Source organism: Denticeps clupeoides, chromosome 17 (assembly GCF_900700375.1).
Source record: "Denticeps clupeoides chromosome 17, fDenClu1.1, whole genome shotgun sequence".
NCBI lineage: Eukaryota > Metazoa > Chordata > Actinopteri > Clupeiformes > Denticipitidae > Denticeps > Denticeps clupeoides.
In genome coordinates this window covers 13,289,156-13,310,108 of record NC_041723.1, presented here as the reverse complement: position 1 = coordinate 13,310,108, position 20,953 = coordinate 13,289,156, and the positions used below count along the sequence as shown (strand labels likewise).

General features: G+C 42.0%; 1 protein-coding gene across 3 annotated transcripts; it reads right to left on the bottom strand.

The window, feature by feature from the left end:
* Positions 1-1,390: 1,390 nt before the first annotated feature.
* On the bottom strand, positions 1,391-19,614 carry LOC114766722 (neuroplastin-like). Of its 3 annotated transcripts, none has more exons than XM_028957851.1 (9): positions 19,293-19,614; positions 15,174-15,521; positions 13,799-13,973; positions 12,917-13,011; positions 6,802-6,935; positions 5,753-6,026; positions 2,958-2,979; positions 2,666-2,742; positions 1,391-2,394 (listed from the first exon to the last, which is right to left on the bottom strand). In XM_028957851.1, exons 1-8 carry the CDS (start codon positions 19,366-19,368, stop codon positions 2,682-2,684), a joined length of 1,185 nt encoding a protein of 394 aa, XP_028813684.1. In that variant the 5' UTR covers positions 19,369-19,614; the 3' UTR covers positions 1,391-2,394; positions 2,666-2,681. The 3 variants fall into 3 exon arrangements, with proteins under 3 accessions (XP_028813684.1, XP_028813685.1, XP_028813686.1); XM_028957852.1 differs by having other exon boundaries at positions 2,958-2,967; positions 19,293-19,612; XM_028957853.1 differs by lacking the exon at positions 15,174-15,521 and having other exon boundaries at positions 19,293-19,610.
* Positions 19,615-20,953: the final 1,339 nt, after the last annotated feature.

Below are 20,953 nucleotides of genomic sequence, written 5' to 3'. Positions count from 1 at the left end.
CAAATTGCGGGTGGTTATGAGTTCAACATCTGAAGGTTCGGTGGAAGAAACTGTCTGCTGGTCTGGGACCAGGCGCCGCTGTACCGTCTGCCTGACGGTAGCACTTTCAAGAGTTCTTGCCTGGGGTTCCTGGGGCCTTTGAATATCTTCCCTGCTTGGTGTAGATGTCCTGTATACAGAGAAGCTCACCTCCAGTGATCTTCTCAGAGTAGTGCAGAGGTTGTAGGCAGTGCTGTTTCCATACCGGGCGATGATGCATCCATTCATAAAAAAGTCCTGAGGATGTGAGTAAAGCCCTCATGGTGCTTTGCTCAAGGGAACATCAGTGGTACCTTGGCGGTTCGGGAGTTGGCGGGACTTGAACCACAGCCCCAGATTTGAACGCGGGCCTCCAGTGTTAAAGACAGGCTGTGGAACTGCTCGACCACAAAGTACTCGACCAAAAAGTCCACCCACTGCAAACAGACGGGAATTTAACAGCTTCTGTTTTATCCTGCAATATATTATATTAAACTGACCCCAGAGTAAATAATCAGGGGGAAAAATCAACTTTGTTCTTGGCCGTGTTTTTAGGGAAAATGAAATCAAAAGGTTCAGCCAAAGTCTGCAGCACATTTTAAAGAGGGGTTAACATTTTCTGAATTCACTTTAAATAAACTTTTAAAGCATGATTTGTTCCATTGGCAGCGGGAAAATCTGCAGAAATTACATCTGTTTACATGTGTATCAGTTTCACCCAAGAATGACCAACTCAGTCCTTTTTAATATATTGAGATTTGTTAATGGGTCCTTTCATTCAAATGTGAATGCTGAGGTTGACCCACACTGTATTTGGTTAATGTTTTTTGTCGACCTTACATGTTTATTTTTCTGTATAAATGTTGGTTAATATGTTTTTGCTATTATGAAATAAATATGCATAAATATGAAAATGGCATTTGAAAGAAAGGCTTACTCTGAAAAAAAGAACGTTTTGGAATGAAAAGTGCTGAAATGAAATAAAAGGTCTCTGCATTTATCTATGTTGTTGGGGGCAAATAATGACCATGAAATAATATTTCACAATAATAAGCACATTTATATAGCAAATATATATTTCAAAATAATGAGCTGATTATCAAAATGTGTTCAGTTATTTCACAATTTCATTTTGCTTTTATATATCAGTGATTGTAAGTCGCTCTGGATAAGGCCGGTTGATAAATGCTGTAAATATATCAGACTCTTATATATTCATATGGTTATTTATTTGATGTTCCGTAGTGCAGCCCTTTCTTTATGACATGGACAATAACAGGGACCCGACCGCTCACAAGAGGGCACTGTTTCCTTTTAAACAGCACTGAGACAGACCGAGGGGGTTGGCGCCCCAAAATAAAGAACAGACCAGCGCTTTGTAAGGGAGCTGTTTATTAGTAAAAATATTGGGGTTGCCTTACAATGGTCCACACTGCATCAGTGACGGTTCTGTTGTGCTGTTGATCCTCAACCACCCTTCAAACGCCGCACCTACAGAGTTTCATGCAGCTGGCGATATGACCATTATCATTCATTATATGGCATGGACATTTTAAAGCTTCACTGCAACAAATGTAAATAAATCAAATAAAAGGACGGAAAATAAATTATGCAACTGCTTGCCTGTTGTTAAATATTTCTATATGAATAAATATTGCATAGAATAAAGCCATGCTGTACAATACAGATGAATAAAAAGCTTCAGTCACATCTGGACACACATAGTAGTATCAGAAAATGAAATGTACAGGTGCTGGATACTGTTAAACACTTAAGTGCATCATATTTTAGTTAACATTCAAATTACAATTTTAAATATTGTCAGTGGTTGATTACATACATACAATAAAATGTATAAATTAAATACTGTCGGACACTGCAAAGCCCTTCGCTTTTATTATGTTCCTAATTTACATACATGTGATAAAATGTCATACTCCCTTTATTAAACGGGATTGAGTGTGATGGTAAAATGTACAAAAACTGTCAGACCAGAACATGGTAGTATTCTCTCTTATAATGTTAATGTAGGATTCACGTAAAATGTAAATATTATCTACATAAAGAGCCACTCTTAAATAGACATCCGGAAAAGAAAAGCCTTATCTGTATCAAACAGTAGGTGACTAACTTGCATGCATTACCATTTCAGTAGAAATTGAAAGCCGTTAATTAAGAAAAAGTCATAAATAAAAGACAATCATGCAGCAGAAATGTTCATTCTTCACACCTTCACTTTTTATACTTAACATTGAACTCATAAGGCATGCCCCCTGGTGGTGTTGCTTCCTCCTCAGCCGCACTCTTCCTCCTTGCTTACAGACAGTTTGAGCTTCATGGGTTACGTTCATAAGGTCATGATATGAATGTTGTTATCTGCAGGTGAAAGGTGAAACACACGCAGGTTAGTTGAAAATTTAGTAGAGATACAGCAAATTTTCACAGTGGCCCAATTCACTACATTGTCCGCATGTTGCCTTATGTCCAGAAATTCGGAACTCTCGGTGTTGCTGCAGGACCCCCCTCCTGGTTTCATTCTAACCCCACGCTGCACTCTTTATTAGCAGATCAATCATGGTCTGATCCCGACTGAAATGAAACTGTTCTGGCAACAGGACGAACACATTCCTGGGTGGTTAATGCTTACGTAGTTGTAGGGCGGCTCAGTTTGTATTCCTCTGGCGTAGGTTTTTGTCTTTGTGATTGTTGGTTGAGTTAGTTTTCCTAAGGAGGAGAAAGCAGATGGATGTTGGACACAGACACAGAACAAAACGTCCCAAAGACAGCAGCCGAATGCATAAAACACAGACACACCATGCATAAAAAATAACAATACTAAGGTGGAGGAATTAATCTCCAGCCAACGACTGAACTAAAGAGACACAGAAAATCTAAGATAAGATAAGATCCTTCATTAGTCCCACAAGTATGTTACTCACATTGGTCCAGCTAGTTCATCGTCTTCGGGGGAAACATGAAAATGAAAGACGATAAAAAATTTAACTGGATTCATTCCATTACATCCCAAATCTGTTTGCTTAAGTACAGTCATGCACATTTTCTGGGAAGAAATACGGACTCGTGCAGTGAATAATGGCAGATGTGAAAAAGGAGGTGGGAGAGAAAAAAAAAAGGTCTCTGTCTTACATAACAGCTTCTTTAACAGTTTACGACAATGCCTCCTTAGACTGAGACAAAAAAGGCAGCCAAGAGACAATGTGTGAAGACCAAGGATATATTTATAAAGCCTGTCTCCAAGTGACTCCAGAAGTCGCGCAAGTAATGATCTAAATAAGAGAATAAAGCTGGCACATTTAGACAAAACACAAATATCAGGCTTCCTACATTTAGCTCAGCATGCTTGGGGTCGTGTTCTATTATAATTGGTTGTAGAAATGCTTTCCAGAAGACACTTCTTTCCCTGGTACACAAAGGAAATGCCACATTCTGCTGTATGTGTCTAATTAGCAGATTACGTACGATGGCACGTGTTTCTCAAGCAGCTCGCCCACCAAAATACACAGCATGCAAAAAAAAAAAAAAAAAAAAAAAACTTTTTAATGATCGGGGTCACATTTGGAAACACATTACAGTACATCTTGATTTGCGTCTCAGAGACCGCTTTGATTCTACTATGATCATTTTTGTTTTTTGCAATTTTAACAGTTTACAAAAAAAAATGTTGACAAAAAGTACTGCAAAGTGTGACCAAACCTTATTGGTAACATACAATGCCACACAACTCTGGGATAAAAAGGCTCCATGTAGAATTCAATGAACGATTTGATGTACTGAGGACTGCCGATTCACACTGTGCACACGGTGCATGCAGAATTTTTCACACTTACCGTGTCATTTAAGCAGTGCAATTTGGAGAGAAGGGGAAACATTACGAAATACGTTACATGAAACAGAACACAAATTAATTAATGGACTCTTCTGATCTTCGGTGCATCCAAAGAGTATTCACAGATCATCCCTTATTCCACATTTTATTTTACAGACTTATTCTATAATTGATTAAATGCATTTTTCCCTCAGCATTCTACACACAATAGATTTGGCAAATCTATATATAAAAAAAAAAGAGAAAGCACATGTACATAAGTATTCACAGACTTTGCTCAATATTCGTCAATACTTTGTCAAGTCTTTTTTGAATATGATGCCACAAGCTTGGCACACCTAAACTTGGCCAGTTTGGCCCATTCCTCTTTGCAGCACCTCTCCATCTCCATCAGGTTGGATGGGAAGAGTCGGTGCAGACATTTCTCTCCCCAGAGATGTTCAATCGGATTCAAGTCTGGGCTTTAGCTGGGCCACTCAAGGACATTCACAGAGTTGTCCTGAAGCCACTCCTGTGATATCTTGGCTGTGTGCTTAGGGTCGTTGTCCTGCTGAAAGATGAACCGTAGGGAGCAGGTTTTCATCCAGGATGTATCTGGTCATCGCTGCAGTCATCTTTCCCTCCATCCTGACTAGTCTCCCGACTTAGATCCCGATGTTGCCACCACCATGCTTCACTGTAGGGATGGCATTGATGAGTGAGGAGCGGTGCCTGGTTTCCTCCAAACGTGACGCCTGGCATTCACACCAAAGAGTTCAATCTTTGTCCCATCAGACCACAGAGTTTCTCATAGTTTGAGAGTCCTTCAGGGCTGCCATGTGCCTTTTACTAAGGAGTGGGAGCTTCAACGCAGCAGAAATATTTCTGTAACCTTCCCCAGATTTGTGGAGATATTCCTGTCTCTGAGATCTACAGACAATTCCTTTGACTTTATGCTTAGTTTGTGCTCTGACATGAACTGTTAACTGTGGGACCTTATACAGACAAGTGTGTCTTTCCATATCAGGTCCAATCAACAGTTTTTTCCACAAGTGGACACCAATTGGTATGGCAGAAACATCTCAAAGATGATCAGGGGTACCAGGAGCCACCTGAACTTATATATATGTGATCTCAGTTTTTTTTTTATCCATTTGCCAAAATGTATAAACGTTTTTCATGTTATCATTATGGGGTGTTTTGTGTAGAATTCTGCGGGAAAAAATGAATTTAATCAATTTGGAATGAGGCTGTAACATAGAAAAATGCAGGGAAAATGATGCGCAGTGAATACTTTCCGGATGCACTGTATAATGGCCGCGCATTGTCACCACAACAAAAACATTTAACACCCTGTGCCTTCGGCTACAGGAAAGTTCCCTGATGCTGAATAATTAAAGTGTCCCTCTCATACCTATGCGCTGTGTCATCTTATTTCTCATGAATATTATATCAGGACCGGGTGTAAGAGTGTGTGCATATGGGTACGGGTGCACACAAGTGTTTGGGTCAGTGAGTCTGAATTATTGATCGCTGCTGCCACGGAGCTCCAGATACCTTCAGGAACAACCTGAGATAACAGGGGGAGTGACTCTGCAGTGAGCCCCCGCAATGCAATTACAACGCATAAGCAAAGTGTTCTGGTTGTAAATTGGTGCGGTTCACTGGCATAAATATTTATATCTTCCATGCAGGCGCCGTAATATTTGGCATGCTTCATCCATTAATGGCAGGGCTGCGTTTACATTTCGAGCGGCGGCATATACTGTTCAGATCGGAGGGTTGCAAGGCGACTGCAAGGCGAAAACGGAAGTTCACTTTTATTATAGTGAATTCTGGCGAAATGAAAAGTCTCGTCACTGAACAGGGTTCAAATAACGCAATTCTCCACATTCTTCATCTACTCACCGTCTGGCACCTCATCAGGCTTCTTGCGCTTCTCGTAAACGACGATGATCAGGACGAGGACGAGGATCTCGGCGAGGACACCTAGCAGGGGCCACAGGGGGGCCAGCTGGCTCCTGACACGCAGCAACGAGGTGACGTACGTGGAGCCAATGATGTTGGTGGCATTGCACATGTAGTCTCCGGGGTCGATGTTAATGTCCAGTTTTATGATGGTCAGTTCTGTGAAATTGTCTTTGTTGTGGATGAAGAAGCGTCCGGTGGAGTTGTCAATGTCCTTTACAGCACAAAGCAGAGAAGTTAACAGGATCAATAAACAACTGGCATTCATTCAGGAGCAGTGACAGTCCCAGTTCTTCAACATGAACCTATCAACTAACTAATTATTATTATAATTACTATTGTTGTTGTTAATAATAATAATATCATAATAGAATTCCTGAATACCATACAAGTCTGAATATAAGACTTTTTTTCCTCCAAAAATATTAGAATAAGCTGTGGTGTCTTACATTCACAGCCCAAAAAAAACCCCACACATTACCAGTAGATGGCGATGTCATGGAATATTTTTTTACTCAAGATTGACAAACACAGAGAAAGTAATTAATAATTTTTTACATACCATATTAGGGCGTCACTCTAAAAGAGTGCAGAGGCACACACAACATACAGTCAACACAGGGTGATGGCCATACGGTTTCCTCCGGTCAGGCAATGCGCTGTATTCATGTTCTATTTATTATTCTGCATATCAACACCTAACCACAAGTTCCCCAGACAGCAAAAAGAGGAATATGTATCTGGTCTGGCTGCACAAATCCACATTCAAATGTCAAAGCAAATAAAAACATTTTCAATTAAGGAATATGTTTACTTATTAATTTACCATAACAGTGCATAACAAGAGTGATTTAATATGCTTTGAAAAAAATTGGGTCGTCTTATATTCGGGCCAATATGGTACTATTAAGCATTTTGTGTATAGTACATTGTGAATATTTCCTAGTTCTTAAACATATTAGCTCAGACTGAGTGTAAAATCCACATACTACGAAATCGTCCATCTCCTTTTTGCGCCAGGTCCAGACAGGGTATGGGTAGCCCACGGACTTGCAGTAAAGCACCGCACTCTGGCCTTCGTTCTTGTTCTCGCTGCGCTTATGCCCTGTGATATCTGGGGCAGCTGCAGAACAAGCACAAATAAAGGCCAAAGTTAGAAACAGGAATCGACTGGATCTGTGATCCGCAGACTGATGAAGAAGTAGCGCAACTGAACCAGATGCACACTAAAAAGGAGGTGACAGAATTAAAATCTCACACACACACACACACACACACACACACACAGAGCAGTGAGCTGCTTCGAGTTCCAGACACAGATCCAGATCAGTTGTGACCCAAAGCCTCCTGCCCAACTCTTGCTCCAGTTTCATGATGTACTTTGACACGACTTTTTCTGGGGCTTGTGACTATACTTGTACTGAAACGTCCTAAACTGTCCTGGACTCTGTCCTGTCCTGCATTTGTAATCATTTTGCAATTAATATACTACACAAATTCAATGGACAAGATGTACAAAACTCCCACGGCGAGCAGCGATCCATCACTGGCCAGTCATTTCATATCAGAGATCAGATTTCTTTACTTGTTATTGTAGGGCATACAATGAAAATTTAGTGCACTTTTATTTTAATGAGATGTTGTATTTAATGAGTGTACTTTAAGTTCACAGTTCAATGTGATGATGTCTTTGGGAAAGAAAATGGACCTGAATCTTATACTGCATCGTTTTGATGGACCTATAAAGTTTACCAGAGGGCATCAGTTCGAACAGATTATAGGCAAAATGTTACACAAATGAGACACATATGCAAATGCAAACAGTTACATTTTGGCTAACACCTCGCTAATGTATGTGCATGGGTGGCATGGTTAAGGAAGCGGACCCCATAATCAGAAGGTTGCCGGTTCGAATCCCGATCTGCCAAGGTGCCACTGAGGTGCCACTGAGCAAAGCACCGTCCCCACACACTGCTCCCCGGGCGCCTGTCATGGACAGTAATGAACATACCCTTGAAGATTGAAGATAAGTGAAAGCCCCAAACCATGAAGCAACCACCAAAACCAACCTTTAATGTTCAGATGGTTTGATCCAAGAATTTCTTGTATCTCTCACACTGCTTTGAGCAAAACCTAGCCAAGGTTTTTCCAAAAAAACCTTTGCTGCCACCACTCTGTAAAAGCTGGACAAATAAAGTGTGTGTCCAATTGCATCACCATGCAGTTTCTGTCACCAACGACTTTTTGTGCCCTTTAATTTTTATTACTGAGGAGGACTGTTGGAGGACAGCCAGATCTGAGCAGATTTGTTTTTTGGTCTTCAGTGTTCTTCAAGGTCTTCCCAGTTATTCAATGTCATTTTTTTTTATGTAGAATATGGAACATGGCCATCACAGTACAGCATTTCAAACAAAAGGGAACCAAGAGAAGTGTGTCTCAGTGGTGTGAGGCCATTGCAGATTCGTGTATAAATGAAATGAGTTTCATTTATGATTATATTTGTGAATAAAAGCACCGTCCCTGAAAAGGCTGGAACACCGACGCTGTGTGTCTATGAATGGTACACTGAAATAAAATATTTATGGAAATTTCATTACCCATTTTCAGATCTCTCAGCCTCAGGGAGTTGATAAACTGGAACTCTTGCGAGAGGAAATAATTAATGTAGCAATTTAGGATCTAGAGAAGCATACATACACTGAAAAATGTACAGTACATTTTTAGCTGTCATTTTTTATGCGTTTTCTCAGTCCATTAGTAGAAAAAAAATGTTTGCTGTCTAATTGATGCTTATGTGTGATTTTTTTTTTTACTTTACTATAATGCTACAGACAGCAGGTTCGTTTGGTTTGCTTTCATTACGCAAATGCTAAAAAATTAGGTGTGCGAGATCACTTCAAGATGAGCCAGTGTTTTTATTTCTCAGCATTAAATGACTGTTAAATAAACAATAATGTGATTTTGTTAAATAAAAAAAAAATAAAAAAGTTGTCCAGACCCTTGCTGAGTTGACATGAATGATCTCAGGTTGCACCGAAGTTGTGTTGGCACCACAGCGTGCGATTCAGGAAGATCTGCTCTTCTCGGTGAGAGGCATATTAAATATGTGTCCCATAAATTATGTATTGTGACTTCAACTGCAGCTTCGTTTTCATGCATCAAAAGATTGTTAGAATCAAATAACTCGCATCACAACATGGGCATAACATTACCTATAATCAATTACCGCACTGTTCTTTTACGTTTTCTACCGCTATAGAGACACCAGGGGCCGGAGCCAAGTTCGTTTGGCTATGCCACGTACTCGGCCAATAAATCTGTTCTGAATTCAGAAATATATGCTGAAGGCTGTTTGTCCAAGGCAAGGTTTCATGCAATATTCAGCCTATTCAGCAAAGTTTGGTTAGCCCTGGATATGAACGGGTTAGCAGCATCACTTCATCTAACCTAAATGGCTTTGCACAGAGGGAAGACAGTCTTGGCTTCCAGCCTGCATTTCTTGGCTGCATCGTCATCAAGGCTGTCCGGGTGTCAAGACTTCTTTGTACACATTTGAGAAATGCAGTTCTTGTTCCTGGGATTTACAATCAATCACATCATTCTTTTATGAAAAACCAAAAAACTAATTCTGCATATTGGGATTTTTATTTAAAATTAAAAAAAAAATTCTCCTGTACAGTAAAAAATTGATTCAATTTGTAGTGTCTGATATAGTTGCAGTTTTCTGGCCATCACCTCTCACCATTTGTTAAAGCACAGTTTGCACAACAAAGCAATCTCTTTTTTTCTGCTCTGAGCTATGACAGCCAGATACAACACCTGTATAAAGATGGAGATGGACAGGGAAGGAGTTTTGGGGCTGGTTCATATGATGCATCTTTTTTCAAGTGTGTAGAGAGAGGAAATATTTAAACCAACACAGGACCATGTAATACACGTTTTGCGATGTTTCTGATGGCATCACCTGAATGAGCCCTTAGGAGGAAATTAAAGAAATAAAATGTTGCCAGTATAAACTGCTTAAAAAAATTTGCATTAAAAAATTTTTATTTTTTTTACCCACACTTGTCTCTGGAATAGTTTTAAAAATGAATTATAGAAAGCTGAAGTCTTCAATCAACTCACTCACTTTCCATAACCGCTGCCACTCAGGATAAATGAATAGTTATTTTGCGATTCATCCAATGAAAAATGTGCATTTAATTAATTGCATCTTTTATAATCGATGGAGGAGTCTGGCCTCCTGTCTTTCCTTTAAGTACAAGATACAGATTACTAGCTACTAGTCTTGTTTTTATATCCTGAAGACAAGTTATGTGACAATTCGGTTCATCTCTTCAGGTTTCAATTTATTTTATATAAATAATAACTGAATGAATGAACATAGAGGTTTATTTGCCTAATAAATCAAAACCGGCATGTGCCATTAGAGCGGCCAGGAGAGGAATCAGCAGGAGGTTTAATCCCCAAACCCTTAGACAGCACCATCTGCTGCTTCTGAGAAGACCATGAGGTGCAACCAGGCCAGTGAGCTGCTCATGCATTTTGACATGCTGACCCTCATGAGGACATACAGTTACCGAAGACCGGTGCTCCACGTCCCCGGTGCCAGGAATAAGCACCCCGTCATTTGTTCCCTGCAACCTGACCTCAGTGTGACGGAAGGTGTCCGGAGCAAGGTGTTGCTGAACAAAGCTGCCTTTATGGTATACATTTCCTGTCTACTTCAAATGCACAACGACTAGGCACGTGCTTTCAAAATTGTCATTTTAATTCATCCAAAGGCACCAGGAAGGTTTACAGATCCACAGCAACAGTTTAACGATGCTGGAATGTCATTTGTTGCTGGCATGGAACCGCCATTCTGACTCATCCGCCTGACTTTTTGGAGGGGCTTACATAGACAACTCCAGCGAGCTGCTTCACGCTGGGAACACACAGTCATTCTACAATCTCGATGTACTTCTTGGGAACTGGAAAATATCTGCCAGTCACTTTGTTCACAGCCAAATCACAGACTGGATCAGATCGTCTGTATTTACTTTATGCCTTTAGCAATAACATATGGTCATTTTACGTTACATTAACAGGCACGGTGACCGTCATTGCTAGATTATTGATTTAAAAAATCCTACTCCAAAACTAGTGAATGGTAAACAAACCAGGGCAGTCTGTGTTCTTTACAAACGCTTACGCAAATGTCCATAATGTTAAGATCATCTTAACGTGCACTTGCACTTTGCAGCAATAGGAGGTAGTGACTAGAAATTATTGTATAAAAAAATCTATACTTCATCATCATACATAACAGTAAATAAATAAAGAATCATACTTAATCCCATAAAAATGGACCTTGTGACACCAGTGCGTTTCTATGGAATTACGACGCATCCTAAAATTAGGTGAGAAACAGTTCATCACTACTCTGGAGCTCCCGTAAATCTACAAGCATTTATAAGTAGCTCTTAAGGTACGATGCTTTCATAAAACACTTGGTAAATCTAAGATGATTCATAAGAGGGTCTTTATGAACTACTTAGATGCTCAGGTAAGAATCTGAAGTGCTGAGTCACTGTCCAAGGACTTCAGATACGTGGTATGTTCGTGCCTTTGTGCAGCTTCTGTTGGTATTCGAGTCTTTTGGAAAATATAAAATGGTCTTAGATGGTCGTGTGTTAACTCTTACTGATCTTTGTTTAGCCAGACAGCCCAGCGGTTGGACAGGTTGGTGCAATCAGCAAAATCAAGGAGCTGTTAGGAGTCAGGTTAGAGCTGGAATCAACATTTTCTGTTAACCAAAGGGAAAGACTGAGTGGTAATGAAATTTCCTAATTCAATCTTCTTGTTTAAAAAAAACAACAAAAAAAAACACTTTGTTTATAATAATTTTAACATATACCACAATATGAGGCAATACCTGCAACTGAATCTGAGTTACTTTTAAAAAAAAAAAAAAAAAAAAAAAATCTGACATATTGACATTGTGTGAGATGTGGCTTTAACACAACCAGCAGAAAAACAGAGCAATGTTGAAATGTCATCACATGACTCTGCTGTTATGATAAAGTGAACAATTCCAGTCTAGTGAATCAACTGCCAAATGGCCAAATTGAATGAATAAAGCAAAAAAGGGCTTAGAGCTTTAGAGTGCAACCCATTCAGAGCTCCTATTCAGGGATTACAGCCTCCATGTACACAGGTTCAGATAATAAAACAGGGGACACATTGGAGAACATTTGAGCCACAACTAATAACAGAAACATCTCAGGATATTTTGTGACACATAAAACACAGTAATTGTAGTGTTCTTCCTGCATCATAATCACATACATACTGGAAATTTAAGTGAGATGTCACCATTTTCTATCCAACTTTTTACGTTAAAACATTTATATAGGGCCCTACTTAGAAGCTCTGCAGTAAATCAATACATTTTCACATAACAATAAGGCCACCCACATATACCAAAGAAAGACCACCCACACAGTCAATAAAATGCCCAAGAGGATTGTCCTTCACTTTCAGAATACATGTACAGTACCTGGCAAAAGTGTGGACACACCTACTTTATTGCGGTTATGGAGACTAAGCTGGAGGCATTTTGAAGAAACCAATGCAAAAAAAAAACATATTTAGTATGTTTTGTATCAGGATTAAGTGAAGTATGTCACCTCTTTTTACTTTCATGGCTGCTTTGTTCACTGTCGTAATCAAAAGCCGCAAAAGCTCCCTGATTTGGAGAAACTCGAATGTTCGACTTTTTGTCTTGTCTGCAATTGTTTAGTTTATTACATAACCTCAGGTGTGTTATTTTATAGTCCTATGCCTTCATTTCTATTCTATAATAACTGGTAGCAATAAGTGAAGTCTTTCAATTTCAACATTAAAACAGACAGACAACTATTAATGTCGAACACTAAAAACATGTTGCCTGGGTTAGCAAGTTTAGCCAGAAGGCAGAACACAGCAACAAAAAGGGATTTATTTTATTTTAACAATATCAGTTTTAGACATCAATAAGTCATATTATGGCATTTGCAAATCAGCATAGAAATGCTCCGTTTAGAAGAAGTGAAAATCAACTGCTAATAATGGACGTCTTACCTTTTACTTCAATGGTGGCGTTGGCTGGAGGTGCCATTTCAAACGTGTACACACACATGTACTCTGCAGCGTCATCTGTCTTCGGCTTGAGTATCCTGCACAAATGACGCACAAGAACAGTCACCCTAAATACACACAAACACACAATTCAGCATCAATCAATGTCATTTCCCTCTACACTGTAGTGTGGAGCCTGAAACAAACCACAAAATTAGGATAAATATTCAGGAGGCAAGCTCCCGTTGATGTGATCTGATCAGATTAAGAATCAGACGGGCGGATTAGTGGCACTTGATGTGACGGAAGAGTCTGTCTGGAAGAAAACTGATAAGGAAAATCACAGCAAGGCTGTATTTAAGCGCGTCCAAATTTTCACATCCATCAAATTTGTGGCCTTGAATAAATATAGACCACACTAAATACACAATAAATCTGTTTCTTGCATTTGGCTTCTTCAAAATGGTCTCCATAACTTGAACATCATTTATCAGACTGCCACAGAGTAGGTGCGTCTGGTAGTGTGTTTGTACTAATGCGGGGATGAACTTGGGGCAGTGGTGGCCTAGAGGGTACGGAAGCGAACCAGTAATCCGAAGGTGGCCGGTTCGAATCCCGAACCGCCAAGGTGCCACTGAGGTACCACTGAGCAAAGCACCGTCCCCACACACTGCTCCCCGGGCGCCTGTCATGGCTGCCCACTGTCCACCCAAGGTGATGGTTAAAAGCAGAGGTCACATTTTATTGTGTCACTTTGTGCGATGCTTGCTGTGAATCACAGTGACAATCACTTCACTTTCAATTTTTTACTAGATGAGTTTTTAATAGAACATGAAAAAAACATTCACTGCACAGAACAAAGGGAATAAAGCACACGGCTCCTACTTGAACTCCATGTTCATAATCTTGTCTCGAGTTCCTGCAACCTCTTCTCCATTCTTCATCCAGAAGCTCTCCTTGTAGGTGTTGTGGGTGGAAGTCAGGTTGCATTGCAGGCTGATCGGTGGACTGTGGCCATCAGATGGCAGGATCATTTGCTCAGAAGCTGCGATTGTGGGCTCTGAAAATCCAAATCCTTATATCAAATTGGCACAGACAGCTATTTTTTTTTGCACTATGAATGCCATTGCACCCTCCTGCATTTTTCCACACCGCTCCTGTAACATGTTACAACCAAACCTTACAGTAAACGCCACTCATTGTCCACACTCTGTAAACCTTCCTGTGTGTTTTTTTTGTATGTGTGTGGACGCCATGTCTCTGTTGCCATGTGTATGTATGTTGTCTCTATAGCTACTGGTCACCTACATTTCCTTTGGGATAAATTAAGTAACTACCTGTCCGTCTGTATGTCTGTAACACATACGTGTTGCTGGTGGCACAACGGTGGAGAATATTTACAAAAATATATACGCTAAAAATAAAGAATTAAGCCGGGACAGCCGGACAAGGCTCATAATTATTCATATCATCATTCCTATCCACACTGTTAAAAAGCCACCAATGGCCAATATCAAGGTCACTGTTATCCTCCTTTGCTTTCAGCTTAGCACTTCTAGGCTAATGTCACATGACAAGAGAACGTGACAAGAAAACAAAACACAGCAGGACATTAAAACAGAAGAGAAAAACCATGAAATCGTATTAGAGGCCATAACCATTAATCTTCAAACAGTGAGATACTCTGAGTAGGGAAAAAGACCTTGGGATGGAAGAAAATTCGAATTGCAAAGGTCTAGATGTTTGTATGATCTCCTGTTGGAATAGTGTGAGTGTTGTTTTTTTGTTGAATAATTGAAAATGAAGTCATGACTATTTGAAAACCGCTATGCTCGATTCAGAATTCAGAATTCAGTGGTGGCCTAGCGGTTAAGGAAGCGGCCCCGTAATCAGAAGGTTGCCGGTTCGAATCCCGATCCGCCAAGGTGCCCCAAGGTGTCCCCACACACTGCTCCCCGGGCGCCTGTCATGGCTGCCCACCTAGGGTGATGGTTAAAAGCAGGGGACACATTTTATTGTGTCACTGTGTGCTGTGCTGCAGTGTTTCACAATCACTTAACTTTCACTGTTTTTTCAATATTTTCCTGTCTACATATTCAGTTGATAATGTAGTGTTGTTCACTTGTAATCTTGCCCGGCCCAATCATGTAGGTTTCGTGGGATGTGTTGGGGAAGGGGGGTGGAGTTCTAGAGGGCGGGGGGGGTCTACTAGACAGTAGCTACTTGGCGGGACTGAGGACTCTCGGCTCTGCAGACTCACTCTGTAGCACGGTGACCGTGGCCTGTGCTCGGATCCAGGTGGTGGCGGGACTCTGGTGGAGGATGTTACGCCGCGGGTCATTGCTGGCGCGGCACTCATACGTCCCCGAATCCTCCAGGGTGACGCGCGTGACAGCGAGCACACTAACCCCATTAGTTCCGTATGCGGTACTGATGGACACGCGGCTTTTGCGAGCGCCATCCCACAGCTGGCTGAAGAAGTCGGCCCTGTTAACCTCAGCGTACCACCACTGGATCTCAGGCGTTGGACTCCCCACCACGTCACAGTACAGCTCAAACGTGTCCCCCGTCAACTTAGTCTCAGACAGTGGGGACTTCACAAAACCCGCTGAGATCGGGAAGAGGGATGTTTGGGGACATGACAAATTGACAAAAACAATAAAGGGGGACAAAAAGGATTGTTGGAAAGAATAAGAAAGAAAAACAGATTAAGAAGACTGTAAATAAAAATAAAGGCAACAGATGCGCAGTAAAATAATGTTGTTGAATTCAAAACAGAGAAGAAAAATATAATAACTAAAGGAAAAATGATTGAATATAAAAGCAAAAGCAGAAAGAAAGACAGAAAAGGGATTGGGATTTTTTTAATCTGAGGTAAAACATGTCCTGCATCGGTTCAACCAATTTGACCATCTTTAGATTGTACAGCCTTACATTCTGGAAGAAAATATGCTCCAGAAATGATTAAGACATAAACCACACACACATTATAATCCTAATTTCCATTTTGTTCAATCATAACCAAAATTGTGCATTCCTCTCATGCGCCAGTCATTCATTTTTGAACGTCCACGGTGACAGGGCTCACAGAACAACATGGACAGCAGGAGTGTCCACAAGGTCACCGTATCAGCGGAGAAACGTCCCCCTGGCAACTGCTGCCGCGTTGTACATTGCGAGCCCGTAGATGAAATGAAACTCGAATTGCTAATATCCTCCCACAGAAAACGTAATTAGCCCTGAGATCCGCATTACCAGCGGAGATAAAGAAGACGGATTGTTTGGTATTGGTGCTCTGGCACTGTCGCATGGCGGGGGAACGTTTTTTTTTGGGGGGTTTTTTTCAGCTTTAACCGGACGTCTCAATCGGCTTCTGATGAACTGGAGTCTGTGTGGGGAAACACAAGTGGAGCGGTGAAGCAGCAGTGCTGGAATCCTTTGCTCATAGCTGAGTGACAGACACATCCTGTTGCCATAGAAGCCTGCTACGGCAACCAACCTACCATAAGTGGGACTGATCTCACACACACACACACACACACACACACAAAAAACTAAAAATCACCCACGTACTGTGCATGCTAATGTTTCAGAGGCATTGAAATGATTCTATTTCTAGAATATTATGAGGCTCAACAATAGTTATTGAGTGCGTGATTAGTCTGAACAAATATTCACAAAACGCTGACAGAAACAAAGGCTAGTCTCCAATAATCATAGAAATATATAAAAAAGAATATGAACTGTTATAATAATAACATAGCGTAACATAAAATAATAATCACACACTAAAGCACTAAATCAAATTATATTACTAAATTACCCATTAATATTTGCAACCATAAAGCTGTATTAAGAGTAAATGCCTTCTTGTAAGGCCTATGGGTTTTAGTTTAAAATATTTATTTTAGATAAAAGTATTAAATTATAACCCACCACTTCAAAACATATATCCAAATAGACACAGCGCCTCATATACCCTACCATCCACATCAAACAAGACCTCAGCCTTCAGACTAAGAGCTTCAGATTCCGTCTATGATTGAGCTGTTCCTAAGCAACGCCACTCAGACAGCAGCTCGTCACCTGACCAATCAAAATGCCAGGTCAATTACAGGGAGGCCTGATTCAAATTCTGATGCACATCAAAGCCACACTGGGTGTAACCAAGACAGGAAATAAGCCACGGCTACAGTGAGCAGGTCCTGGGAGATCCACTCTACTTAATTGCAAGGGGGAAGCACACATAATGGCGGACGCAATGCTGGAAACGAGCTTGCAGAGCCCCAGAAGCCACCGCCTCATACGCAAAATGCTAATAGGCTTCAGGGTTCTTTTCCTGCCCGATTCAATCATGAACTATTACCTCAGTCCAGAAAATATGACCACGACATATGCTGAATGACGTGAAGAAACTCCCTTGGCCACGTCTGACATCACCATATACTAACACATGGCGGCTCAGGGTTTAATGCGGCGGCCCACCAGCCATTGTTGTTCTACAAATAATCCATTCTTGTCAACAGAGTACACACTCACACCCCTCTCAATTTTTAATGAGCAACTCGATCGTTGCTGGTTGGGTGTCACAAGAAAGGGATGGAATTAGATGGTTCCACTCATCAGACGCGTTCCAGTTCCATGCAGGTCAGAGACGGCACAGCCGTCAAACACGAATGACCCCGCTGCTGTTAAAATGCTTCCTTTTAAATGTGCTGTGCTGTAACATAGGGGGATGGTATCAGCACAAAGCCAGAAATGTTCATTAAGATCCATTTAACCAAATCTGTCAAAGAAAAAAGGGCGCCGGGCACAATCCACGTCATTTCACCAGCAAATGACGCAACTGCCACATGCTTGTTCCATGCAGGTAACCTACGAGTCTGACCTCAATTAGCACGGCGCGGCGGGGGGAACGAACTGAATTAACCTCGGATCTGCGGAATGGACTCGGATCGCGGTTATGCATCGCACCGGCGGGCCGTCTTTCCTCCGATCTCCAGTCCTGGCTGGCACAGGTCACAGGTATGTTGCTGAATAATGGGTGGCGACCAATGACGACCAGCGGCCCTTGTCCCTTGAACGTTACGATTTGGATAACAATGAGCCATATTGGTCAGGAAGACCGAAACAAGCAATAAAGAGTTACCTTTTTTACTTCGTCGCATTGTAAAACGGCCGATTGCAACATGACAAGACTAACATGATGAGGTGTAACAAGATAATAACCCTGAAGGTTTTTAACAAAGCAAAAAGGCAAATATCATTATTATTCATTTTTGTTCCAGGCTTCAATGCGATAAGCTAATAATTAGGCTCTGAGATAACAGGCAATTAAAAAGACAGTTGTGCAATTAAAGTGTTAATGGAATTAAGCGTGACAATTAATCGTGAAGTAAAATTTCATGACCGTAGCGGCCCGTGTGGAGCTTCAACTATAACTAAGGGGGGGAGGGGCTAGAATATTCAGGCTAATGGCATCAATCACAGAAGCATATTTACGGGCCTAATCCAACTGCTCGCCATGCTTCAAAATTTGGGGGACGGATCCTCGGAGGGACTAAGCAGATTCCTGACATTTCACGCTGCGGATGCGAGAGGGCCGCGTGCGCGCGCCGTCACTCGGGCTGAGTGAATTCATTACAACTCCTCCGAGAGATCAATGTCATGATGCACTGCAGCGCTCCTTCTGTTAAGGCTTCACCAGGTCCGCCGTTAACACTATGCATCCCGCTGCTGCATCGCCGCTAAAAATAGAAGCATGCAGCAGGGTGAACCGGTGCTATTTACAGCTCTGCAGAGGACTGCCGCTCAGCCCAGCATCTTACTGTAACACCGGTTTCTCCCAGGCACAGCCATTTTTCCCCGACGACCTGGAGAGGAGAAACAAATCAGCCTGAAAGCACCTTGCGGTGACAGGGGAAGGCCTGCGTTGTCCCGGCTCGCCGTGTTCCGGGAGCAGCGCTGGTCACCTTCACCCACACGATGGGTTTAACCAGCGTCCTCCTAGACGATGAGCTAATCCAGGGACAGCACACCCCAGCAAGCCCGCCGACCGTAGCACCGACCTGCTGGTCCAACCTCATTTTATACACATGCATATGGATGAATTATAACAATGCTTACATTCTGGAGAAAGGAACATCATTTGAAAAATAAACCCTGATTGTTTCGACTGGGACGGCGTGGTAATGGTGTTACATATTAGGCCTTTTATTAATTTTTTTTAAAATTTTTTTCTGTAATCCGATGCTTTGCACGGTCAACTGCCAAACATCAAGTATCCTGATCGAGGGCGTCGCGATGCCATTCATTTAAAGATCCCTATTTTGCAACGAGCTCAATGGTGTCACGGAGGTCCACAGGCTGCATGTCTTACCGTTCTGAGCGGACGCCGAGCGCAGCATCAGGACTCCGATCATGAGCACCACCGGCTTTCCTGGACAGGACACCATTCTGCCGCTCTTCGCTGAGCAGGTACCTCCGCCGCGCAGGATGGACGGACGAGGAGAGACCGGGGAAGAGGAGGGACGAAGAGGGAAGGCTGGAATCGGGTCACGCACACGCACACGCACGACGCGAGGCAACGACGCGGGCGACGATGCCACCTGGGCACGACATGAACTGTTGCCCGGTGCGCCGGCAGAAGGACTCGCTTGAAGGAGCCACCTCTCCCGCCGAAATCCCGCGAGACTACGCGCCTCATGCGGGTGCGGGTCCGCGAGATTTGGGAACGAGCACACCTCATCAAGTATTTATCCCTGCAGGCTGGGGGCAGCGCTCTAATTCAAATGCGAAATCCCGAAATTCATTTATACGAACGTTCCAGCGCTGTCATGTGGCCCCAGTGCCTAAAACAGGGTCAACAAGAGTATTCAGTGATGCGGCTGAAGGTAATCTGCCTCCCGTGGTCCAAAGTCTTCAGCTCTACATATCTGCAAAAAGTCCTAGTTTCAGGCAGGACAAGGTCTATTCATTTAAGCTTGGGAAAGCCCTCTGGAATGGAAGGGCGAACCGTTGTGCTGAGTTGTGCGTCCACACATTCAGCTAGACACTGTCCTGTGTGTTAAAACAAGGGAAGAGAGCTTAAAACTGTTTGGCTGCACACTGGTTGTGGGCTTTTATGCAGTCTCTGGAAGAGCGAAAGATCTTCATACGTCCTTCATACGTCCTGAAAGTCCCCCTTCACCAATCACAGGGGACGGGGTGGAGGAACAGTGTGTTGCTCCGAGATGCCACTCGCGGCCAGATTTGTGACAGCAGACTTCGAGCTCATGGGTTTGAGGGTTAGCTGGTCGATAGGTGAGGAATCCTGCTTCCACCCAACTGCAACCACATGCAACCTCACTTTACTGGTTATGACGTGTGAACTGAACAAAACTCAGAATAAATGTTTATAATGTACTGTACATGACATATTTTGAGCACAGACTGCTGTCATTTTTTCCCCTTGGTGTTGGCCGACTGATGTCAGTGATTTCAGAACAGTGAATATTAAAGTTCTCATTGTCAGAATTTTTATATATACAGTAGTTAAGTGCAGCTAAATTGCTAAAGGTAAAAGTAAGACATTCATCTAGACTCTTCTCCGTCTTGGCCCCTCGGTGGTGGAATGAACTTCCCCTCGAGGTCAGAACAGCTCAGTCACTGAGTATTTTCAGATTCTGTGTACAGAATCTACAACAGAGTGAATAAAAAGATTGTATTCATAGTTGGGGGTTCTAATGAACCAGAACTGATCACTTCAACAATGGTAACTTGAAAGCACATTGTAAGTCGCTCTGGATAAGGGCGTGTGTCAAATGCCTTAAATGTAAATGTAAATGTACTGCACTAAAAACTTGGATGTGGGACCAGCAAAGGAGCACAGTGAACATGTAAATGAATATAAAATTAAGTTAAGTTTGTGACATGAATGAATGATGTCACAAAGTGTGCAAGTCATATAGCCAAGCCAAGTAAATAAAGTCTGTCCTAACAATGTGGGGCATAAATCAAGTAGCTTGTAAATAGGAGCCTGACTAAGCTCTGACCTAAATG